Raw genomic sequence first — 25,544 nt, 5'->3', positions numbered from 1 at the left:
TCATTGATCTTTCAGGTTTATTGGTAGGATCCATGGGTTACAAGCAATTCTTTAAAACTAGTTTTTATCAAAACAGTGAGTGTGAGATTGAACTTGTAGTTGTATGAAAACAGGCATAAAATAAGCGGAAAGCCCTTAAAAGGCTTGTCACTTGCTGATCCGTCATTATTACGTAAAACTCTTTCCTCCCATGGCTTTAGATCACACTGCTAGTTTCTATAGCAACCCTGACGTACATGAACCTGCACAGACTCCTACCCTTCTCTGCTGCACAATTATACCAGTTTGGAGTGTACTGCGTCAGACAGTTTTCTGCACTTATATTTGAAGTGAGGTGCCAAGCTGTAAAATGTGACACAGGGAATTATGTACAATGTGCTTTTCACTTCCCTTTTTATAGGACTTGGGAATAGATGATGCACTAAGAGTAGAATCAACACATTAAAGATATAAGTTGTCAAAAAAAAAATTCAAATACATGAGAAGTTGTCTTCCAAAACTGGGTTACTTAGCTCTATGGGAAACTTTCAGTTTTTTTTAATGTTTGCAGCATTTCTTTTTGAGCATTCCCCCAGCCGGAATCTGTTCCCGGGCTTTTACTAATGCCTCGTTGCAAGCTTCTGTCAGGAGATGAGTAAAAGCAGCCTGGGATGATCTCTTTTGTTGTGGCGTGGTGCTAAATATTCTACTTTATGACCGACCAAAGACTGGTGTGAAAATTGGGCATGTGAACTGTAACGTGCAACTCCATGATCCAGTGTAGCATGCTGATACATTGAACAGATGGGCTCATTTTTCAGTATATGAGCACCAATAACTCAAAACTTCCAAAAACATCTACTGAAAAATAAAAAGCCCAAAATTCCACAGACCTTGTAAGGGTGCTGAGGTGCGGTGGGGCAGGACTTCCAGCCATTGACCCCTTCCAAAATCTTGCAGATGGGGTCATTGTAGTATTGGGGCAGGCAGCCTGCTCCTATGGAGATGCAACATAGACCCCGCCCCGCAGTGTTGGTGGAAAATCAGAGTGGTATCCTGACTTTCTTGGGAAGGGGGAGAGGAACCTGAGGCCCTTATCAGGCTGAAGATTTAAGTAAACAAAAAATTTATTTCCCTGCAAGGATGTGGGACTTCAGTTATGTGGAGAGTCTAGAGAAGCTGCGATTGTTCACCTTAGAGCAGAGCAGATTAAGGGGAGATTTAATAGAGGTGTTCAAAATTATGAGGGGTTTTGATAAGAGTAAACAAGGAGAAACTGTTTCCACTGGCAGAAGGGCCGGTAATCAAAGGACACAGATTTAAAATAATTGGCAAAAGAACCAGAGGGGAGATGAGAAGAAATTTTTTACACAGTGAATTGTTATGATGTGGAATGCATGCCTGAAAGGGTGGTGGAAGCAGATTCAATAGTACCTTTCAAATGGGAATTGGATATACACTTGATAAGGAAAACTCTGCAGGGCTATGGGGAAAGAGCAGGGGAGTGGGACTAATTGGATAGCTCTTTCAAAGAGCTGGCACAGGCACGGTGGGCCGAATGGCCTCCTTCTGTGTTATATGATTCTATAATCTGCCGGACCTATGGTGGACTCCACCCAAACAGCTGTTGGTATCCGGGGCCCAGGTGTTTACCTAGCTTAAGGCTGCTACTCATTTCTGGTGGAAAGCAAAAGAACAAATAAATTATACCTGTGATGGGAGTGGAGCTCTGTCATGCCTCATATAAAATCATCACATAAAAAGATATAATTCATGAAAATTTCCAGGTTTTTTTCACATCATGACCTAGAAATGTGGGTGCGCTCATTTTTGCAGGCATGCTGGGTGCAGGAAACAATATCTGTACCTGAATGATGTGGCCTAAGAGCGCACAGTATTGGGCCTCGGGCCTCATTATCATCGAGCCAGCGAGCTACGGACACTAACAGGCAGGTGAAGCGGAATGGAAGATCGAGCTGCTGCAATAAGAACATAAGAAATAGGAGCAGGAGTAGGCCATAAGGCCCCTGGAGCCTGCTCAGCCATTCAATAAGATCATGGCTGAGCTGCTACCTCAACTCCACTTTCTGGCCCTGTCCCCATATCCCTTGATTCCCTTAGTGTCCAAAAATCTATCAATCTCAGTCTTGAATATACTCAATGACTGAACATCCACAGCCCTTTGGGGTAGAGAATTCCAAAGATTCACAGCCCTCTGAGATAAGAAATTTTTCTTCATCTCGGTCCTAAATGGCTGACCCCTTATCTTGAGATTATGACCCCTACTTCTAGATTCTCCAGCCAGAGGGAACAGCTGCGTCCCTCAGGTAAGTGGTTATGGGGACAGGGAAGGAAGGTGACTGGGACGGGAAGGGGGGGGGGGGGCAATTGGGTTAAGAGGTAGTTGTGGCCGGGGGTGGGGGGTAGTGCCAACTGGGAGAATGCTCCTCCCAGCTCCACATTCAGGCAAGTATATTTTAAAATCGTGCCTTGTTGGTTGCAGCCTAACAGGCAGTCCCTTTAATGTGTTGAGCAAGTGCTTCCTGCCCACCATATTGGAAGCTTAGGTAGCCGTTTAGCTGCTGACAAACGGGCATTGCGCGACCAAATTTCTAGCATGACTTTACTTAGATAGAATGTGATTTAAAGGTTGGCTTCAGGCAGCTGTGTTTCTAAGAGTTTAGTTGACTTGCCACTCATATTTTTAAATGGTATTGTCTGCACTGGGAAAGAAGGCATAAGTCACCAGGGATGATTTTCTGAATACATGCTGGTGACAGAGAATATTGTCAGGACATATTGAAAATTGGGGGTCTGCTGCCCATGATTTTCCATTACACACTGATGGCAGGCAAGATTTCCTGCTGCTCACTTGTACTCGAAAAATGACTCCCTTTATATTTAAGTTATGAAATATAGAAATGTGTATATGATTTATAAAGATTTAAGATGGACTTTTTAATAAAAGGACAAAGTTACAGAAGGATTATGAAATCCAAAGATATTTATTGCATGCCAGTAAGTTAATTGAGATCAACATGTGGGGGTAATCTTCACCTTACACATTAACAAATCGATAAAATAATTATTACTCATCGTCCACTTCTGAAAATGAAATCAATTCCTGTCATTGAACTATAACTTACTTTGCTATCTGAGATTGATTGACCCCATTGATCATTGCTCTATTACCAAGGCTGAGATCAAGTAACAGGCAATGACTTGATTGTGATTACTCTGCTATGGGCCTGAGCTTCATGAATTGATTCTACTCATGGAGGAACCATCAGTTTATAGTAAGTGAATATTAGGTTTTGTTGAAATTGTAATACAGTAGGTAAATGGCAAGAGTATTTAATCAGGTATTCATCTGGGCATGACTGAAAGCCCCTAGATTGCAGTGCAATGAAACCACAGACCCGTATTCAGCTGTGACCTTATAATGGTGTTGAGGCCAAAAGATTTATAAAGGCTTGTAATGACAAATAGTTGATGTGTGTCTTATAGCTGGTGTTGTGCACTGCTTATCAGTTTTTGAAACCAAATTCTGCAACAAAATTAAAAATGGTAGTTTCCTATTATATTCAGTATGGTGATGATGATGATGATGATGCTGTAAAAACAATGTGTACATTCTTTGATCTGAAGAAAGAGAGCTAGGTTAAGTGAATAAATAGGACTAAAAAAAAATGCAGCAAATTTGAAAGGTAACTGCAGGTATCTTTACAATTCATCTAAAAAGAGCTTTTTTTTAAAAAAAAACAACTTAGGAGGATTCCCTACTTGATGGTGTAGATAAATAATTCAACACAATGTTATAATCTGTTTGAGCAGCTTTGTAGATTGGCTCAGACCCTAGGACAGCAATGATGAACTCCCTGTTCCAGAAGGCTGATCGACTAGTCTATATGCAATAGTCCTCATTGTAATCTGTTGTATTGTGACATTTTCCTTGTGGCGTTTCACAATACTCAATAGTCATGGCTATTTTAACTCCTGGGTGCCATTTGAATACCGCCGGTCAGCTGCCTGCCCAAAATGTGCAGAAAGCGGCAGCTGACCAATGGGTAGGAGCAGAAAATCGGGCGGCAGGAGGCCACCGGCCGGCATCAAAGGAAGGCTCACCAGCAAGAAGGTAAGTCGCAGAGAGGGGGTTTCGGGAGGGTCTTGTGAGAGGGAAGACAGGAACCCGAGACAACGGAGGAATAAACTTTCCTTGTGGGACGAAGAGGAGCACTCCTGCTCCTCAGAGCCCCACAAGGAAAATAAAAAAGCTTATCTTAAAAAGCCTTTTTGGGTCCGGGATCCTCTTCTTGCTGACTTTACCTGGTAGAAAGCCAGGTTCCCCCACTTAGGCCAGAGTTAAAATTGCAGAAAGAGCCCAATGATATAATCGAATTCCGATCTGCAAAGTAAAAGAACAACCCCGTCGGCTTCAGGCGGGTGCCTTTGCCGCCTGCTCAAAGAGAAGGTTAAAATCAGGGACAGTGCAAAGCAGGCAGGAAATCAGCAGGTAAGTCACCAGCATTTTAAACTGTTGCAGAAGTTTTCTTTGGGAATCCAGGTCTCCATTCCAGCCTGGACCCACAAGTGGGCCTCAAAGCCTTCGGATATTGGGGAGGTAAGACTGGTATGACCAGACATACCTCCCTTGACCATACGCTAGATCCCACTGAGGTCCCGAGATGCAGGAACTCCCTATTGAGGTAATCCCTGCCCCCAGCCTTGCCCCATTTATCTTCTCAGGTGGATGTAAAAGATCCCATGGCACTACATGAAGAGGAGCAGTTTTCTTGGTGTTCTGGCTAATATCCAACTCTCCTAACACCAACAACATAAAAACCAGATTATTTGGTCATTCATTCATTTACTTTGTGTGGAACAGTGTGCTGTGTGCAAATTTGCGGCTGCACTGCCTATATAACAATAGTGACTAAACTTCAAAAATAATTGATAAAATGCCTTGTGTCATCCTGAGGGTGTGAAAGGTGCTATGTAAATACAATTTATTTGTTTTCTCTTCTCCTAACTCACTCCCCATATCCCAGTCCATGACGCAGTCCCTCTACTTCTTCATGCAAGGCAACAAGATGACACACATCCCAGTGTCCTAATTCCATAGAGAGGTGAAATCATTTTCGTAGATATAGAGTTTTGGAGCCCTCAAATTTTTTTAATTATTTGTTTTCAGGTTGTCATTTACAGTGGCAAGGCTGCATTAATTACCCATCCCTGGTTACCCTGAGAAGATGTTAGTGGGCCTTTTTCTTGAACTGCTGCAGTTCTTGTAGTGAAAGTGTTGTTAGGTAGGGAATTCCAAGATCTTGACCCAGCGATGATGAAGACAATCTATGACCCAGTCAAGGTGGTATGTGAATTGGAGAGGAACTTGGAGGTGATGTGTTCCCATGACATTGCTGTTCTCATCATTCTTGGTGGTAGAGTTATGTAGGGCTGAGAGGTGCAGTGCATCATGTAGATAGTAGGAACTGAATTCGCAATGCCCTGGCAGTGAAGGGAGTAGATATTAAGCCCAATGATAGGGGCTTCAATCAAGTGAACTGCTCTATTCTGCCTGGTGCCGAGGTTGAGTGTGGCAGCTGCACCCATCCAGGTGAGTAGTGAGTACTCCATCACACTCCTGACTTGTGCATGGTGGAGAGGCTTTTATCAGTCAGGGCAGAGCCATACATCACTGAGTGCCCAGTTTCTGCCCTGCTGATATGGCTGATAAGCTTCCGGCCATTGGTGACCCCCAAGATGTTGATAGTGGGGAACTCAGAGATAGTGGTGCCATAAAAGGTCACAGAGAGGTGGCTGGGTTTTTTCTTGCTGGAGATGGTCTTTGGTTAGCAATTATGTGGTGCAAATGTGACCTCCCACTTGTTAACCCAAGCCTTAATGTTATGTAGGCTGGCATGGGCTGCTTCATTGTCAGAGGTGTCATGAATGGAGTTGAACACTGTGAAATCATCAGTGAAGAGCCCCCCTCCAGATTTTCACATTAGGTGAGAAATAAAGGAAACTGCCAAAAATAAAGGAAAAGAGAGAAAAAGGCAAAGTGGACATGATTCTCCTCTAAATTACCATCCATTTTGCGGCAGATTTGGGGCATAAAAAGAGCAAAGTGGATTCTTAAAGGCTACCACCTCAAAACTGCCTCTGAAATACGGCACCAAAAATTATCTTCCCACCAGGAACTTGATCTGCCACATATAAATGGTTTAAGGCGGTGTGCTAACCACACTGGTTCATTGCCCCCAACTTTGGCCCCAAACCCTCCCTAAATAATTACCACCTCCACATAAGTAGCAGTACGAGCTGCAGGAAGGTATTACTGAGGTGGATAACAGATTGAGGAGGCCATTTTGTGTGCTCCTACTTGAAGGTTGGTATTACTTTGCCTTAGTATTTAGGAGGTTCAGTTAAGTATTTTTGCTGCTAGGTTTACTCAGCTCAGCTCTGCACAGAGTACTTCTTTGTACTAGGGACATGGATTTCTCAATGAGAACCCCCCTATTTTTATACTATAAACAGTAGGAGAATAAGAATGGAAAAGGTTAGATTGGAGTAAGACATCCCAGAATGTATCTCTTCTTCAGAGGCATTTGTTGGAAAAGGTTCATAGGAGGGCTACAAGAATGAAACTCAGCCTAAAACACCTTAGTTACCCAGATAAGCTTAAAAAGATTGGCCTATTTATTTTATTTACAGGGGGGGTGGGGAAATCAGTTAGAGGTGCCATGTCACTTTCATCATGCAATAACACACCATACTAGCCCTCATCCCTCAGAGCCATCGATCAGGATGGTTGAGTAGTGATCAGGGCCATCTAATGCAATTGTGGTTTATGACTCCAGTAAGGCTTCCACAGACGGAGGGGACAACAGATATAATGAGGACAATGCCACTACAAGAACTGTTATAGAGCAGACTGTAGCCATTCTGAAATCTCGGACTTCATTTTAGCACTCGCTATCGGGTGCGTTCCTGGTGGGGGGGCTCCGAAAATCCCGGAGCGGGTTCGGAGCCCGGCTCCAACCCGCCCACTTCCGGGTTCCCCACTGACGCGCCGATGTGCGCGCGCAGCCCCCACCCAGCAGGGTGCCACTTAAGACTATTTACATTGCTATTTCAGGTCATTAACAGACCTGATTAGGGGAATATGTGAGGAGGGGTGGGATTTTAGAGACAACAGGGACTGTTTCCCATACTGGGGAAAACACTCCTAGTTGAAATGGACGTGTTGCAGCTGTCAGCCTGTGGCAGCTGCAAAAGTCCATTTGACAGGTGGGGAGACCCTCACTCATTGCAGGAGGCCACTCTGTCACTTGGGACAAAGTTTGGCCTCCTCCTGACAAGAAAATTCACCAACTTGCACACTTACCCCGGGGTCCAGAGACATGTACCTAACTTGCGGACCCCCTCAGATGTACATCTTCCGGATGGGGGCCGCCATAGCTGCAGTCATGACCTCCTCGGAGGGCGAACAGCATCACCAGCCTCACCAGCCTCGCCGTCCACCTCTGACACGTGGAGCTCCACAACACAATGCTGTGACACATCCACCTGCACAGAAGGAGGGAGGGCAACCGCAGAGAGAGATGCGTTGCAGAGGGCACTACCCTCGCCACAGGGTCCACAGACCGAGGCTCAGCTTCCTGGACCTCTCTGAGCAGCAGTGCACACAGAGGCTCAGAGTCACTCGACATGTAGTCGTGGACATCTGCAGCCTCCTTCATGCCGAGCTGCTCCCGGTTGGCCCGAGCACCATCTTCTTACCTGTCGCTGTCAAAGTCACCACTGCCCTCAACAACTTCTCCTCCGCATCCTTCCAGGGTGCCACTGGGGACATCGCCGACGTCTCTCAGTTGTCTGCACGAAAGAGCCCTGCAAATACACCTTCACCCACTCTGCAGTGACACAATGGGTGTCATCAGTTGTGGGTCTTCATTGTGATCCTCAGGAAAGGGCATTATTGCACAAACCAGACAAGATTTGCAAAGAAGTGGCAGGAGTGGTGCCAATATATGTAATGTGAGTTGGTCAGAAATTCAATATAAGTAAAAACCATGACAAACCCTCAAACACCCTTGTGCATCCCCTTCATGCTCATGACACGTTTGCCTTACGCTTCCTACTGCACATATGTGATGCATGCCCTGTGGCTGCAGCACAGGTAGTGGCAGGTTGAGTGAGGCTGACTGTGAAACAGATGCATGAGAGGGTGAGTATGAGATAGAGCCATGAGATTGTATGAGGATTGGGTTGAGTGGTAGTGGCGGGATGAGTACTGGCGAGGTGAGCAAGTGCAGGTAAGATGAGGATGAGGTTTGAGTGGGTATGAGGGCTGAGGTGACAGAGTAGTGTTGGCAGTGCAGAAGGAGATGTGAGGTGGGGGCGGTGATGTGGCAGACGGAGTGTAGGGGAATGAGTAAGTGTACTCACTTTGGCTGACCTACTTAGGTCATTGCAGCGCCTCCTGCACTGTATGCAGGTGGGCGATATGTTGGTGGTGCAGGTGACCTCCTCTGCCAACTCGAGCCAGACCTTCCTGGTGGCAGAGGCAGGCCGCTTCCTCCCGCCCGCCGGGGGGAAGATCTCTGTCCTCCCCCTCCTCCTCACCCCATCTAATGATACCTGGAGTGAGGCATCATTAAACTGGGAGCAGCCTTCCCCCTGGGCTGCTCCATGCTGTAATTTTTGCTATTTGTTGCAGCATGTCAGTGGAGGACTGCCCCTTTAAATAGAGCTCCTCCAGCTGACAGAGCTTACTGCGCATGCGCAGCCCGCCCGACGCGCAGATCAGCAGTGGGGAACCCGGAAGACCAGGTAAGTGAATCCAATTAGGCTGTGATCGCACGGGGGGGCGGGCAGACTGATTTCGCCGAATAGCCCCCCCACCACGAACCCGCAGCCCTGGTAACATCGAGCCCCTCGTTTTAAGTGTTCAGATAAATCTGGTAGCATCTTGCAATACAGCCAAAAATCATTGCAGCATGCTGTGTACTGCATAACATCATGATGAAGAAGGCTTGCTGCTTCTGGAAGCTGAAGGTATTGACAATGAAGAGGGGTAGAATGACCTGCCTCCCCACAGCATGAAGATGATGCATAGGAAGGAAAGGACATGAAACAGGACATCCAGCAGCCAGATAAAGGAGGACACATCTGATATCCCAAGTCTTTCAATAAATTAAGGTTGGCTCACCAAATAAAGTCAGTACACACCTGCCTGTTCTGCCCTCACAAAATCCCTCACTTACAAAAACTTCTGCACAGTTCCTTCATAAAATGGAAGTCTAGATTTCCCTTGCCATCATTCAAACCCCCAAAAGTTGAAAGCATACACAGAAATGAACTCAGAATTCCATGTGCTCAAACGTATTTTTTCTCAAACAAAATAACATTCACCAAAAACAGCCAAAAATTCCAATCACTGTTTCTACAAATTCTTCTTAACATCGTGTCTACCCTTTTGTGCCAGCTAACTTACTTTCTCAAGCTCCTTATCTACTACTCCTACAAGGTGCTCCCTGAGTGAGATGGAGGCTGAGCACTGGGTAGCTGGGATGGTTCCCCTGAAGCACAAGGCCTGAGGTGACTCAACTCAGGGAAGCTGCTGTCACATAGGGACCAGCTTCCAAAAGCCTTTCTGCTGCAGTGACGGAGGTGCTGGCCCCTGTCTGAAGCTTCCCAATTGGGTGGGACCTTAAGGAAGCAGGCTCATTGCCACTCGATGGCTCGGCAGCGATATCTGTGACCATTCCTTGCAGCCCACCGGTGCAGAGTACAGGCATCAGAGTTGCTACTGGTCCGTGTTATCACAGATTGAAAAGTCCCAGCCAGGTCTTGGAAGCCTTGTGAAAGTGTTCTGATCAAAGCATTTATGGCAGCACTGTTGGCTGCTTCAGGAGCTAACAATGTACTTAGAAACTGTTCCTCGCATCTTGAAGCTGCAGAAATCTTCCAGGCTGTCACAGTCTCCAGGGTGTTCTACAGATCATGAGAAACTTCTTGCAAAGTGTTGCAGATGCAGATACTGGACTCCTCCCACTTGTGCATCATTCTCAACCATATGCGTGGAAAATCGCTCCACTGTCGCCACACGAGATCAATACTCCCTAATCACAGTTCTTTTGAAGTCTGGGTCCCTGGGCACTTAGTCAAGGCTGGTCATTTCTCCTTGAGGAACGGCACTCATCATCTTTTTCACTCCCAGGTCCTCATTCTCACTAGTGCCCAGTGCTTTCTCCAGTGACACCCCTTCTGACTCACTAACTACTTCCTCCCGAGTGGGTATCTCTGGGCTGGTGCATGCACAGGTAGGATGCCATGACTAAGTTGTGGGTTTGGGTGAGGCAGGAGTTTTGCTTCTGGAAATGCCTGGGTGCTCACTGAAGTGGCCCGCCTCTTTGTCCAAAGCATCCCTAATGATTTGAGCACAGAAGAGCTTGTTTAATTGAGCACACAGTGACATTTCCCCTTGAAGAAATTGTTGCTGCACTTTAGGGAACAACTGCAATACTTTCAGAAGGCACATGAAGCCGCGACTACATATGATGAGCCTGGCCCAGCCTTTACCAACCTTCTATTGCTACACCGCCTCCAACTTTGATATCTCGCACTCCCCCGTGTGCCTGCCTATGGTGCCTAAGATCTCCTCTTCCTGAGGACTCAGAGTTTTGAGTGATGGTGCTCCTCTCCCAGTTGCATTTCTCAAGCGATGGCTATGGGTGATCTTTTCCTTTGGAGGGAGAGAAAAGAATGTTAAAGGCATCTGAGTGGTATAGGTTCTTGTCCCATATGAGAGCATACATCCCATGATGACAAGAGGAGCATGTGCACTGTCCCTTTAAATGAAATGTCCTTGAAGACCACCAGAAATCCTTGGGGCAGGCAATGTGAATTGATAGAGTGATTGTTAGTTAAGATGGTGCTCGAGTGTTTGGAGAGCCTGCCCTTTGCATTGCTCGAGTTATCCTTGATACCCAGGTGTTGAGATAGAAAGAGTATGACAGGCAAGAAAGTGAGTGAGGGCTCAATAAGGGGTGCAAACTGTGCTTTCGCATCCATCTCTTGACTTATCTTAGCTACTCTTGTGAAGTCACTGAATCACATCTGCCACTGTGTGGCATTTTTTGAGACGACCGCCACTGCCACCTTCTATGCAGCTTGAACCACCCTCTCATGTGGCTTCATTCCATCAATCCCCAACAATCTTGCTCTTTTGACCCACAGTTCAGTCAAGAGGACCTCCACAGAGGCAGCCAAGAGTCTGGCGTCCTTCCAGCTGTTGACATCTTAAAGGCTGCTGCATTTTCAGACATTTGGCCACTGCTCTCTGCTGCTCTGGAGCTGACCGTTGTGCATCGAAGGCATAGGTCATTTAAATCAAGGTTTGGTCTGTTAGACCCTCTCTGATAACTCTTGCTGACTGAACTGCTTGCTATCCAGGCAAATCCTCCGTCTTGCAGGTGGGCTTGTGTTCTTCCTCTGAATGCTGCTGTTTTTCTTTTTCTTTCTGCTCCATGGCTAGGTACTTTGTAGGGCAAAGATGTGTAGGACATAATAGATTCAATAATCTTTTTGAAACCTTGGCCAGACTGTTCTCTAGCACTCCCCTAATCTGTCCAGGCACATTATTCTATCTCTGCTCTGTTCTGGTCATTCAAATACGTAGTGGTGTTGAGAATCCCTACGTGGTCAGTTTTTGGTAAAATATTAAAATGCCTACGTGGCAAAGAAGCAGAATGCAAAATGGTTAGAAAGGGTTAATTAGTTAGTAACTGAGATTGATACAAGTGGCCTGGCCCTCCTGCTGGGCCATATGTTTGCTTAGTCAGCAGGCCTGCATTGTCTTATCAATGATAGGTCTTTGATGTGAGTCAAGGACTGGTCTGAATGTCTCCATGTTTATGGCAGATCAATATAGGGAACGAGCTTAGCCAAAGTTGAAAGACATTCCAGGTTGGGAGATAAGGAACAGAAGGAACAGGGAAGAACATTCCAAGTTGGAAAGTGAGGAAGTTATCCCCTTTGATGTCTAACAGCAGCATGATCAGCACATGATTATTTATGATTGGCCGGAAATAATGTAACCTCGCATGGCAACCTATGCCCGGCTTATGATTGGTGTTGACCCTCGTTAAGTATGTTCCAACCCCTATTCATCTGTATAAAAACGTGTGGATTTCTGTATGTTGTTGTTCTTGCTCTGCCAGCATAGAGGGACTCTATCAGGAGTCCAAATCAATGTTGCAGACTAAGAACCCTGCTATTAAAGATGTGTTGAACTTTAAAATGTATTCGACTTCAGTTATTACTGAACCAGACTGAGGGGAAAGAATCCGGATCGTCATTTGGTGTCAGAAGTGGGATCTTAACGGTTGTTCACCGAGAGTTCGCGGAGTAAGAGGCGGATTGTCTCAGACACGGAGGAAGGAAATGGCGCCCCGATGTAAGTAGTCTTAATTTACTATGTCGGTTTTCCTCCAATCCGTCAGTCTGACGACGAATCGTCCAATCGCTAACACTCGCGTGGTGTCCTTACAAGATTCAGGTCAGTCTGGCGAATACACAGAAATAGCAGGAAGAGGTCAGTGGTCGAATATCACTGAGGGAATAACTTGTAAGCGGTAGGTCAGTGGTTAATATCACTGAGGGTAGTCAGGGTTTAAGTTCCTGGTGATTGGATATAAACAGGAACTATTGATAAAACTTAGATGCCGAAAAAAAGGCTCAGGAATTAATTTGGAAAAATAACAGAGGTACCTCAGCCAAAGAACTAATTGCTTTATGGAGACAGTACTGTAGAAAAAATGGATAGAATTAAGTGACTAGACAAATGTTTAAAAGACAGAGACCCGAAAAAGAAAGGTTTTGTTGTTTCAGTGTACTGTCCCTTTAAAAAGCCTGTCTTGATCAGTGTTTTTTTTGTCGGTGTTGTGGGCTACGCCCCCTTCTTACTGTGTCTTGTGTGTTTTCTTCCTTTGTGTAATGTATCTGTCTTGTCGTGTGTTTAATTCTGATACTGCCGAATTAAAATTGGAGTTATTGAGGTTAAGTGACCTATTAAATTCTGGTTCTTATAAAGTGTGGGCATGTTAAATTCCAGACATGGGATCTTCAAAAAATTGGCATTTTGAATGTTTATTTTGTGATTGGCTGTGGTTTAAAAAGAGGTTAAAAATTAACGGGATAGATTAAAAAACTATCAGGATCATTGTGATAGGAAAAGTCGGAAAGCTGGAACAGCTCGGAGCGTTGATTATAATCACATCCACTAAAAGTATGTGAAAAAATAGTGTGCAAAAATATAGTATAAAGCAATCCACAAATGTGAGAAGTAAAAAAATCAGTCAAACCTGTGTGAAGTGAAATTTTGAAGGTGGGAACTTAATCTCAAAAGGGAGAAGGATCAAATTACTCCTACCACAAGAGCAAGTTAATGTTAACCCCTTCCATCCCAAGAAGCCAGACTGTCATGCCAAGACCAGTTCAAACAGATAGAAATGACCCAGTCGGTTGAGAACTGTCTGAGGCTTGCCCAGAACACAGGTGAACATGAGGTAATAATTGGTATAGGTTATATTAGTAAAATTGTCCCAATCACTCGGAAATGCCAAAGGCTACAATTGACTGAGATATAAGTTTTCACGCTACTGTGAAAAATTGATAAGAAAGGAATGTAAAACAAATCATATGAAAAGGAAGCATAGGTTAGACAATTGGAAGTCCATTACTTGAGCTATGTACTGACACAGGGTACTAAACGCCTATCAGTTTTACCCTGCCACAGTATGATAAGAAAGTTTTGACAAGTTCTGGGGCTATTCAATTTTATTTGAAATTCATAGTAGAATACAAGATCTGACCAAAGAGGGGAGACCTTCCCTGACAAATTATATAACTTGCATTGAGACTGCTAAGAAAACTCAACAATTAGATCAACACCTCCTAACTCAAGTGTTAAAACAAAGAGCGACATGGAATGAAGGTGGACATCGTAAAAAGAGATAGGCAAATAGGGAGACGTAAAGATCTGTGATAAGTGATATAGCAACTGCCTTTGCCTCAGTTGTTAACACCATTGATTTGACAACATTAGATCAAAAGGTCAGAGATTTAGGGTCTCGCATTAAAGATATATTAAAAGATAAATGAAGATACAGATAAGGAATTGTCTGAGGATCAAATGCTGACCATATATTTGCAAAGGATAGCTACAGTGCTAGAAACACATGCCCAAACCATTAATAAATTAATAAAAGAGGAATATAACGTATCTTAGCAGGCGGCTACTAATGATATCTGCTTAATGTGGTTACATCTTGAAAACACAGAGATTAGGACTTGGAGTTAGAAATTCCAGTCTGCAGCCCTGCGTACATCTGTATGTGGGAGAGACAGTGTTTATTTCAGACAGGCTGCGGGCTTCAGAGAAAGAGCAAGAGTGGAACTAGGCAATTTCTCTCTCCTGTTTTGTTTTCTAAATTTGTTTCGGGTATAGGGATTATTCCTTTGGATAAATAAATAATAAATGAAGATTTGACAAATTAATCACTTGGGCTCTCAAGAAGAGCCGCAATGGATTTTCTGTGTTTCTTTTAAAACAGGTGACCCTGGTTTTTTTTTGGGACCACGTAAGTGTTGATGGTGCAGGATTACCAAGAGTAGTTACAAAGTTACGGTGCAACCTTTGCTGGAGAAATTTGGTGCAGGAAACGATCCAGTGGTGTTAAAGATTTAAGACTTTAGCTGCAGACATCAGCGGATACCAAATGTCACAGCGTGGTGATATCAACCTGATTCTCTTTTGAAAACATTTTGATTTGTTTTGTTTTAGCCTATTTGTTGTCTTCCGAGACAGAATGCTCGAGGTGGGGAGATATGGGAATTTCTCTAAAGTCATTGAATTGGGCATGATAAAAAATCAATCTGGCATAAATATACAATCTAGTGGAAGTCAGGAAAGTGTAGTTGAGAATAGTAAATTGATAGCTTTCTCGTGGAGATATTTGTGTCCTTGCCTATAATGAATAATGAGAAAACTACACTCAATAGCCTGGCCACTACCCTGACATCGGGACCATGCAGGGGGAGATAAGTACTCGAGACACCCCTGATCTTTTTGATAAGATAACCTGAAAACCTAAGAATGGCTACAGTGGACATAAAAGATACAAATGTATGTTGCCATCATCTGAAACGGAGATCAGGATGAAGAACACGATTACAAAGGCCTGTGGCCTGGTGAGCTATTGCAACCACTCTTTAAACAAACCAGTTGCTTTTACAGGACTGAATCCTACAGGACATATGATGTATGCCATGGAAAATGTTCGGAAATACCATGAGGAAGAAGAGACTGGCCAGCAGAAAGTTAATATCCAAGAACACTAAGCTCATTCCTATGGGATGCTGCTCGTATGCGGAGATACATGAAGAAGATACATTGAAGAATGAGTCTCAGACAGGCTCAGTTACTTGACAACAGCACAACAGGAAAATGGTTAATGTGGTCCAGGCGAGTGAGAAATCCTTTTAAACAAGGCACTGACACATGGTCCATAGAGAAACCAACTAATTAATGAAACAGTCAGGAAACACTGGTATCAATCAAAAGGACTGAAATTAAAGTAAAGAGGGACACAGTAATTTGGATTTCCAAAATTCCGGGTTAGGTTCCCATCAGTTAACAATAAAATTGGGAGAAACAATATTTAGAAGATATCCGCACGATGGATACAAAATTACAAAATTATGAGGGGCCCAGATAAAGTAGACAGGAAGTACCTGTTTCCCCTAGCAGAGGGTTCAAGAACTAGAGGACGTAGATTTAAGCTGATTGGCTGGAACAAAATTAAAGGGATGTGTTACTAGACATGCTGTCACTGTGTGTCCACATAGTGTTGGACACAGCCTAGAAGCACAGTGTGGGTTTAATAATACCGGTACCAATCCGGATATTAACTGTACCATGGAGGCCCTAGAGGCGGATCTAAAACCCACTTAAGTGGTATATGCCGGAGAGGGCGAATACTGTGTTACAACTAATTTGAAAACGTTTAAATATGCCAATCTAACTTGTGATATTTTAAGATGTGGAGATGCCGGTGATGGACTGGGGTTGACAATTGTAAACAATTTTACAACACCAAGTTATAGTCCAGCAATTTTATTTTAAATTCACAAGCTTTCGGAGATTTTCTCCTTCCTCAGGCAAATGTTTCAAGATCTTGAAACATTTGCCTGAGGAAGGAGAAAATCTCCGAAAGCTTGTGAATTTAAAATAAAATTGCTGGACTATAACTTGGTGTTGTGATATTTTAAGTCCAGAATTCTACTCCATTTCTGAAGTCCTGGTTCGGATTGGACCCGAGGAACTGGTAGAGATACACCGGCATAACCTCACCACCTTACAAGTTTCTGAGAATGTCAGAAAGGACTTAAAAGCATATCAGGACACATTTGGGTATCTGACACCCCTGTTGCCTAAATACTTGGAAGCATTGCGAATGGAGATACGCCTCTCCCAGAAGGTTTATTATAACCTACAACAGGACAGTAACAACATTAAGCATGACATTGACCAAATTAAAGTCACCACCTGGTGAAATGACCTCTGGAATTTGGGACTGAATATACAGATCCATCCTTGGATTAGATTAATTTCATATGTATTAGTCGTAGTGCAGTTTGTTGTAATGTGCTTCTTGATTTTCATTGCATGTAATAAATGTAAGTAGAGGATGAAGGGTTTGGCAAAGATAGTAAAACAGAGCCTGGGTGAGAATGTCCCCATTGTCTCTGTGGTTTCAACTAAGAACACATCTTAATGGTACCGGGAGTAGCACCCGCTGGGGTAAGGTGCATGTAAAAGGGAAGACAATTATAGTTTGATAGGATTATCAGATGCTCTGCCTCTCTTCCACCCGGACTGGTGGCCAACACGAAGGGAACCTGGTTAAGATGAGGTACAGCATCTAACGGGATATTGTAGGGAGAATTTGGATTAAGGGATATAATGGGGAGGGCACCAATTCACAGGTGTAAAATGGTCTGAAAGGTACCATTCAGTCTAGTTAGGCTGGAAACAAAATATAAATCACCATAGGATATTTGACTATGTTAGCCTTTTCAAACTAACATGAATAGGTTTAGCTGACCAAGGACATTCGCAGCTTACTTGAGAGATGTTTAGAAGGAGTCTGTTCCTGAGAACAGATAAGATACAAAGGCGTATTGATGAAACATGTCTGTGTTCTATTGGGACTTCTCTAGTTCAAGGGCTAGTCATATTCATTGTTATAATTCTTATAGTTTATTGCTTACTTAAATGTTGCTGCACTGCAGAACCTGCAGAACCAGTGAGCACCGTAATAATTGGTTATCATAAAATGATAAAAGGGGGGAATGAGAATCCCTACGTGGTCAGTTTTTGGTAAAATATTAAAATGCCTACGTGGCAAAGAAGCAGAATGCAAAATGGTTAGAAAGGGTTAATTAGTTAGTAACTGAGATTGATACAAGTGGCCTGGCCCTCCTGCTGGGCCATATGTTTGCTTAGTCAGCAGGCCTGCATTGTCTTATCAATGATAGGTCTTTGATGTGAGTCAAGGACTGGTCTGAATGTCTCCATGTTTATGGCAGATCAATATAGGGAACGAGCTTAGCCAAAGTTGAAAGACATTCCAGGTTGGGAGATAAGGAACAGAAGGAACAGGGAAGAACATTCCAAGTTGGAAAGTGAGGAAGTTATCCCCTTTGATGTCTAACAGCAGCATGATCAGCACATGATTATTTATGATTGGCCGGAAATAATGTAACCTCGCATGGCAACCTATGCCCGGCTTATGATTGGTGTTGACCCTCGTTAAGTATGTTCCAACCCCTATTCATCTGTATAAAAACGTGTGGATTTCTGTATGTTGTTGTTCTTGCTCTGCCAGCATAGAGGGACTCTATCAGGAGTCCAAATCAATGTTGCAGACTAAGAACCCTGCTATTAAAGATGTGTTGAACTTTAAAATGTATTCGACTTCAGTTATTACTGAACCAGACTGAGGGGAAAGAATCCGGATCGTCAGTGTCATCAGCTACAGCCCCAGCATCCACTCTTGCAGTTTTCGTGGTCCTTCAAATAATGCTAACACTGTTGATTGCCACAGGATGAATGAATCTTGGGAATTACCAGGGTAACAGACATTCAAGTGCATAATTCTGTTCCTATGGTCACAGAGCAGCTGTACATTGCCAGAGTGGTAGATCTTTTTGTTTATGAATGGAGCAGCATTGGGAGTAGCAGCACACATATGTGCTGCATGAATATAGTCAATGATATCCTGAACTCTGGGGAATCCTGCCACATGGTAGAAATGGATGATTTCCAAAAGGAAACAAATGAATTCACTGGTCGTGACAAGCAATGCATCAGTGACCTGCATGATGCAAGTGTGGACTGAAGGTGGGAGATGTGACAAAGATCTTCTGTGGTTGCTTGGAAAGAGCCTGCTACATAAAACTTCAACACAGTTGTCACCTTCATAGCCACCAACAGAACTATTCTGTCCTGGAATTGGTTCCCAAGTCTAGCTCTAGGAGTGTGCATAGTTTTGTTATGGTCTTCTTCAGGAATCTTAATCTCCACATGCAGGTGTCTTCTAAATATCCAGATATGAAAGCATGGCTTTGTACATACAGATGTCAGCTTAAAGTGGGTTTTAATGAAGCACTTAAGATACAAATGAAACTTTCTGATCCCCTCTTCCTCCAGAACCTGCAAATATGTCCATAGGGAGACCCATAGCTGTTCACAAACTAGCACACTGACACTGTTCACTGGACAAACGCACACATGTAGTACAGCTTTAAGAAGCTATCAGAAAGGTGTCAAGAAGTTTCACTGCCTTCCTTTCTCTAACAACAGTAATATAGCAGAGACACAGTGACCTCGATACTCTAGAGGCCACAGGCCTCAGTGCTCCATAATGCGGGGAGCCAGCACCTGATGCACATAAGTGCAATAGTTGCCAAAGTTTGCATTATTGGACCTATACAGGGAAAAAGGGGGAGAGCAGAGAGAGAAAGACAAAAAAGTGTGTGAGAGACGTACAGGAGAGGAGACGGAAACAAACAGAGACTTACACAAAGGGAGAGAGACTGTCAAAGAGTCATAGATAAGTAAGACACAGATGGCAACAAGAGAAAGCATGAAAAGCTAGAGAGACAGTGGGAGATTGAAAGAGTGGAACACAAATAGACAGAGAAACTGAGACAAAAATTAAAGAGTGGGAGACAAGAAGAGTTACAGTTAGAGGAAAATAGTTATTTTTTTTACCTTGGGTAACTCTATGGAAGATAAATTTGTATAATATAAATAACAAGGAAGCAATTTCAAGCCTATAATCTAATTACAAAGTTAAAATAACAGTTAAGAAGCATTTGAGTTCTGCTCTCAGTTTAACATCATCTAAATGTATTCTCTATATTGAAGATATGGTGAGAATGCAGCAGGAAAATGCGTTGACATCAACCAAAAAATGGTTCAGCTTGTTGGACAAATAGAATTTTTCCTGTTCCTACCTTCTTCGTGTTTCTTATTAAAATACAATTTCTTAATCAATTGTAGTTGTGAAAGTGTTGATTTTGTTGCTGAAATGAGCACTGCTGTCTTTCATGTACAATAATATAATGTGAAATTGTAATTTACTTGATTACCTGAGCCAGTAGAAGCTGGGGACTTGCTACGTCGTGAAGGCCCAGGGCTCTTTGTGATACTGCTTCGTCCTGTAGCACCACCACCTGCACCAGGAACTTTAGTGTATGAAGTGGACTTAACCACTCGACATTCTGTGGGTGCAGAAGAAAGGAAATTTATAAAAAGGTTATGCAATTACCAAAATGTTTTATTTCTGGAATTTAAAAGATACATTAACAACAGCTTGCACTTACATAGGGCTCTTCATTCCAGAAAGATGAACAGAACAATTTATAGATTGGGGAATGAAATGGACAACACCAGGAGGGAAACAAGTAAATAGAATGGAGTTAAGGGACAGGGCCAAAAGAGTGGTTGAGGATTAGATCTGTAGTTGGCTTTTGAAAGCAGAGAGGGAGGAGATAAGGCAGAGGGAATTTGGGAGGGAGTTCCAGAAGGAAGAGGCCTGGTGGCTGATAGAATGATTGTCATTGGTGGAGAAGAGGGTGGACAAACAGAGTAGACCAGCATCAGAAGAGTGAAGGATATGAGCAAAGATAAAAGCCCCAATTTTAACCCAGGGCGGGAATCAGGTTTGTGGGGATGGGGCTACCAGCATCATCCCAGAACCCGGGATCAATCCAGGAAGATGTTTAATGACCTCACATAGGAACATAGGAACAGGAGTAGGACATTCAGCCCCTCGTGCCTGCTCCGCCATTTGATAAGATCATGGCTGATCTGTGATCTAACTCCATATACCTGCCTTTGGCCCATATCCCTTAATACCTTTGGTTGCCAAAAAGCTATCTATCTCACATTTAAATTTAACAATTCAGCTAGTATCAATTGCCGTTTGCGGATGGGGAGTTCCAAACTTCTACCACCCTTTGTGTGCAGAAATGTTTTCTAATCTCGCTCCTGAAAGGTCTGGCTCTAATTTTTAGACTGTGCCCCCTACTCCTAAAATCCCCAACCAGCGGAAATAGTTTCTCTCTATCCACCCTATCTGTTCCCCTTAATATCTTATAAACTTCGATCAGATCACCCCTTAACCTTCGAAACTCTAGAGAATACAACCCCAATTTGTGTAATCTCTCCTCGTAACTTAACCCTTGAAGTACGGGTATCATTCTAGTAAACATACGCTGCACTCCCTCCAAGGCCAACATGTCCTTCCGCGGTGCCCAGAACTGCTCACAGTACTCCAGGTGTGGTCTAACCAGGGTTTTGTATAGCTGCAGCATAACTTCTGCCCCCTTGTACTCCAGTCCTCTAGATATAAAGGCCAGCATTCCATTAGCCTTAATGATTATTTTCTGCACCTGTTCATGACACTTCAATGATCTATGTACCTGAACCCCTAAGTCCCTTTGGACATCCACTGTTTTTAACTTTTTACCATTTAGAAAGTACCCTGTTCTATCCTTTTTTGATCCAAAGTGGATGACCTCACATTTGTCTACATTGAATTCCATTTACCACAGTTTTGCCCATTCACCTAATCTATCAATATCGCTTTGTAATTTTATGTTTTCATCTACACTGCTTACAATGCCACCAATCTTTGTGTCATCGGCAAACTTAGATAGGAGACTTTCTATGCCTTCATCTAAGTCATTAATAAATATTGTGAATAATTGAGGCCCCAAGACAGATCCCTGCGGGACTCCACTAGTTACATCCTGCCAATGTGAGTACCTACCCATTATCCCTACTCTCTGTTGCCTTTCGCTCAGCCAACTTCCTAACCAAGTCTGTACTTTTCCCTCGATTCCATGGGCTTCTATCTTAGCTAACAGTCTCTTATGTGGGACCTTATCAAATGCCTTCTGGAAGTCCATATAAATAACATCCATTGACATTCCCCTGTCCACTACTTTAGTCACCTCTTCAAAGAATTCAATCAGGTTTGTCAGGCACGACCTACCTTTCACAAATCCATGCTGGCTCTCTCTGATTAACTGAAAATTCTCGAGGTGTTCAGTCACCCTATCCTTAATTATAAACTCCAGCATTTTCCCCACAACAGATGTTAGGCTAATTGGTCTATAATTCCCCGGTTTCCCTCTCTCTCCTTACTTAAAAAGCGGAGTGACATGTGCAATTTTCCAATCTAGAGGGACAGTTCCTGAATCTAGAGAACTTTGAAAGATTATAGTTAGGGCATCTGCAATCTGCTCACCTACTTCCTTTAAAACCCTGGGATGGAAACCATCTGGTCCTGGGGATTTGTCACTCTTTAGTGCTATTATTTTCTTCATTACTGTTGCTTTGCTTATATTAATTTTATTGAGTCCCTGTCCCCGATTCAATATTAGTTTTCTTGAGATTTCCGGAATGCTATCCTCTTTTTCTACTGTAAATACTGACGCAAAGTAATTGTTCAACATGTCCGCCATTTCCCCATTGTCAGTGCCAATATCCCCACTTTCAGTTTTTAAGGGGCCAACACTGCTCCTGACCACCCTCTTTTTCCTAATATAACTATAAAAGTTCTTTGTATTGGTTTTGCTATCCCTTGCAAGTTTCTTTTCATACTCTCTTTTTGTAGCTCTTATTATCTGTTTTGTGACCCTTTGTTGATCTTTGTATCTTTTCCATTCGCCAGGATCTGTGCCATTTTTTGCCTTTTTGTATGCCCTTTCCTTATGTCTTATACTGTCCCTTACCTCTTTAGTTGTCCAAGGCTGTTTTTTTTGGCAAGTAGAGTTCTTGCCCCTCAGGGGTATAAACCAATTCTGTATCACGTTAATTTGTTTCTTTAAACATTTCCCACTGATCATCAGTCGTTTTACCCATTAACAGATTTGCCCAGTTTACTGTGGACAGTCTCTGTCTCATCCCATTGAAGTCGGCCTTACCCAAGTCTAGAATCTTAGCAGCTGACTCACTTTTTTCCCTTTCAAACACTACATTGAACTCGATCATGTTATGATCGCTGTTGGATCGATGTTCGCGTACAGTTAAGCCGTTAACTAAATCTGGTTCATTACTCATTACGAAATCTAGTATGGCTTGCCCCCTTGTTGCCTCCAGGACATACTGCTGTAGAAAACTATCCCGAACACACTCAATAAATTCACTACCTTTCTGACAGTTGCTAGTCTGCTTTTCCCAATCTATGTGAAGGTTAAAGTCCCCCATTAAGACCCATAAGGTCTCTGTTGGCTGCTTACCTCTCGTTATATCCTCCATTATCATTGAAGTGATTTCATCTCTAATCATTAAGGCTACTCCTCCCCCTCTTCCATTTTCTCTGTCTCTCCTGTAGACCTTATAACCCAGTATATTTAGTTCCCAATACTGACCATCCTGCAGCCATGTCTCAGTGATAGCTATCATGTCATACCCTCCAATTTGAATTTGAACCTGTAGTTCATTTAATTTATTCCTTATACTCCGTGCATTTGTATATAGAACTCTTAGTTGGGCCACACACCCTAGCCTGACCTTCAGCTTTGATGCTGGGTTAATCGCCTTACACCTTTTAGTTTTCACTTCATCTGTAATGTCTAAAGTACACTTTCTTTCTGCTGCTTTACGCTTTTCCCTTTCACTTGTTCTTGAACAACTGTTTGTACTATTTGTATTGTAAATTTCCCCTGGGTCTTCCCCTCTCTTGCTGCTCTCAACTTTACTACCTTCTGACTCCCTTCACAAGAGTACACCATACACTAATACCATTTTCTCCTCACATACTTACACGACCACCAATTAAACGCACCACTCCTCCTTCACATTACACACACTTCCTTTACATTCATCACGTCCGCCTCCTCATTCCATCTTGCTTCTTCGCTGCCTCTCAACACATCCACCATATGCAAAAGCCTTATACATCTTAACAGCCACTCACTAACCCTCACTCACTTTCTGCAGGACAAGAGCGTGCATAATGCCAGAGACAGGACCAAGACTGTTGGAGGAGTCCCCAATATCATCCCCCTCACAGAGGCAGAGCAAAAAGCCCTGGAGATCACTGGCCCAGCCAGAGTCATGAGTATCAAGGAAGGAGAGGCTGGCAGGATTCAAAAGCAGGGTGTCTGCATATTATATATCCCTTCATTCAACTCAGCAGATATGCAGAAAGCTTAGAAACATCAACCTGCATTTTCAACACCTTCACCTGCTAATGTTAAGCTTCTATCTTCCATCCTAACTCTTCTCCCTTTTCTCTTTCTTGTAAGTTCTTCTCAACAAGAGGCTCTGCAGAAGACGACAACTTGGAAAAGTACAACCCTCTTGAGGATGCAGCGTTACATGCTCCATCTCTCCCAAGTACCAGCTCAGATATAGGCATTTTGTGTGGGGTGGATAGTGAGCTAGAAGGGGAAACACCCAGCACCAGTGGACAGCAGCAGCTACTGGTAGCAGGGACAGTCCAGGTCAGAACTCACCAGAGGGGAAGGCCCTCTCCGGACCCTGCTGAGGTAGACAGAAATGAGGAATTTATAGGCCCAGTCATGAGAAGAAAACTGCATTCCTCACGCAAGCAGTTTTATGAGGTATTGGAACATGCCAGGTGTTTTCAGCACAATGAGAGTGTGGAGGAATCTGCTTCCAGCCTGTGTGATGTCATGGCCAGACAATGCTGGAATCTACCCTGCGTGGCCACATCCAGGGAAGTTGCAGCCGGGCCCTCACAACAGGAGTCCACGTTCACACACTTTGCAGCTTTGGTGGACGCTCAACCTGCTGCCATGCAGAATCTGTGGATTGTTGGCAAAATTCCTTGATAACCACTTGGGACAATCTTATTCCAGTATTTTTATAAGTTTTGTTGGAGTGTGGCTGGAATCACCTGGGCCTACTGGTATAGTGTAGTAAAATCTGTTTGAGATAACAATCCTAAAGGGAAAGGTAAAGTAACATTTCTGTTCAGCTAGCCCCAACATCTATTTGGCAAAAATATCTTTATCTATATCATTAAAATTGGTATGTCCACTTCCTTCTCCGTCCACTTCTGGAGAAAAACTCTCCCCAAGTCACTTACAACTCACTTTCAAACTTTCAACTGCCTAGCCTTTAGCCCTCTATTCACATGATGCTTCTGCAGCTGTCAGTTTCCTCAACAACTGTCACCTGTCAACAATCCTCATGAAGAATTCAATGTTAATTGTGTGCACACCACTGTTACATCTGGTGGTGCCTTCCCTGTCACATTTTTAATAGGATGTTCCCATTAATGTGACAGCCTATGTCAGTAGAATCACTATAATTGCACAATCTGGCTACTGGATGCTTTTATGAACCAACTTTGTCATTTCTCTCTCAGCCCAGATACAATCGTGGTTCTGTGCCGATAATTTTTTAAACCATAATTTCTGTCAATGTATATTTTTATTTAGCATTTTTAAATACTTTTTTAAAAACACATTTCCACATTTCTAAGCTCCTATTTTTAAAAAAAATCAATCAGCTGCCTGCCTCCCTGCCTCTGAGCACCTGGATTCAGCAGTTTAAAAAAATGATTTAACTTCCATTTGGCCCCAACAATTAATGTAATTTTAATAAAAATAATGATCTTTTATTGCACTCCTGTCCTGCTTTTGTCTAAAAATAAGTTTTCTTTTGATAACGACCCACTCCTGGCTATGCCTCAGACCCTGCTTTTCCTTTTGTTGCCCACCCATCTGTCTCACATCCTGTAGCTGCCCTGAACCTTCTTCACAAAGCCGCCCTGCCTGACTCAAGGATATTTCTTTCCATTCTAGTCGATGGCAGCCAGTGCTGCACGCTGGTCAGCTACTTGATTGGCAGCCCCGGTATGTCTCTCCACCTCCTCTTCCTTAAATTCTATAATGCCTCTCAAATGCCACCTATTCTGGGTCAGCGCTCCTATTTCATTCTTGAGGGTTCT

General features: G+C 43.3%; 1 protein-coding gene across 2 annotated transcripts in view; it reads right to left on the bottom strand.

The window, feature by feature from the left end:
- Positions 1-25,544, bottom strand: part of dclk1a (doublecortin-like kinase 1a) — a 293,560-nt gene that overhangs the window by 100,937 nt on the left and 167,079 nt on the right. For both annotated transcript variants that reach the window (XM_067985937.1, XM_067985938.1), the window contains exon 5: positions 19,702-19,833. In XM_067985937.1, coding sequence (XP_067842038.1) covers positions 19,702-19,833 — 132 coding nt within the window. The remainder of the gene's footprint in view (positions 1-19,701; positions 19,834-25,544) is intronic.

This window comes from Heptranchias perlo, chromosome 6, assembly GCF_035084215.1.
Source record: "Heptranchias perlo isolate sHepPer1 chromosome 6, sHepPer1.hap1, whole genome shotgun sequence".
Classification (NCBI taxonomy): domain Eukaryota; kingdom Metazoa; phylum Chordata; class Chondrichthyes; order Hexanchiformes; family Hexanchidae; genus Heptranchias; species Heptranchias perlo.
The sequence above is the reverse complement of the archived record's forward strand: the minus strand, read 5'-3'. Positions and strand labels throughout refer to the sequence as shown.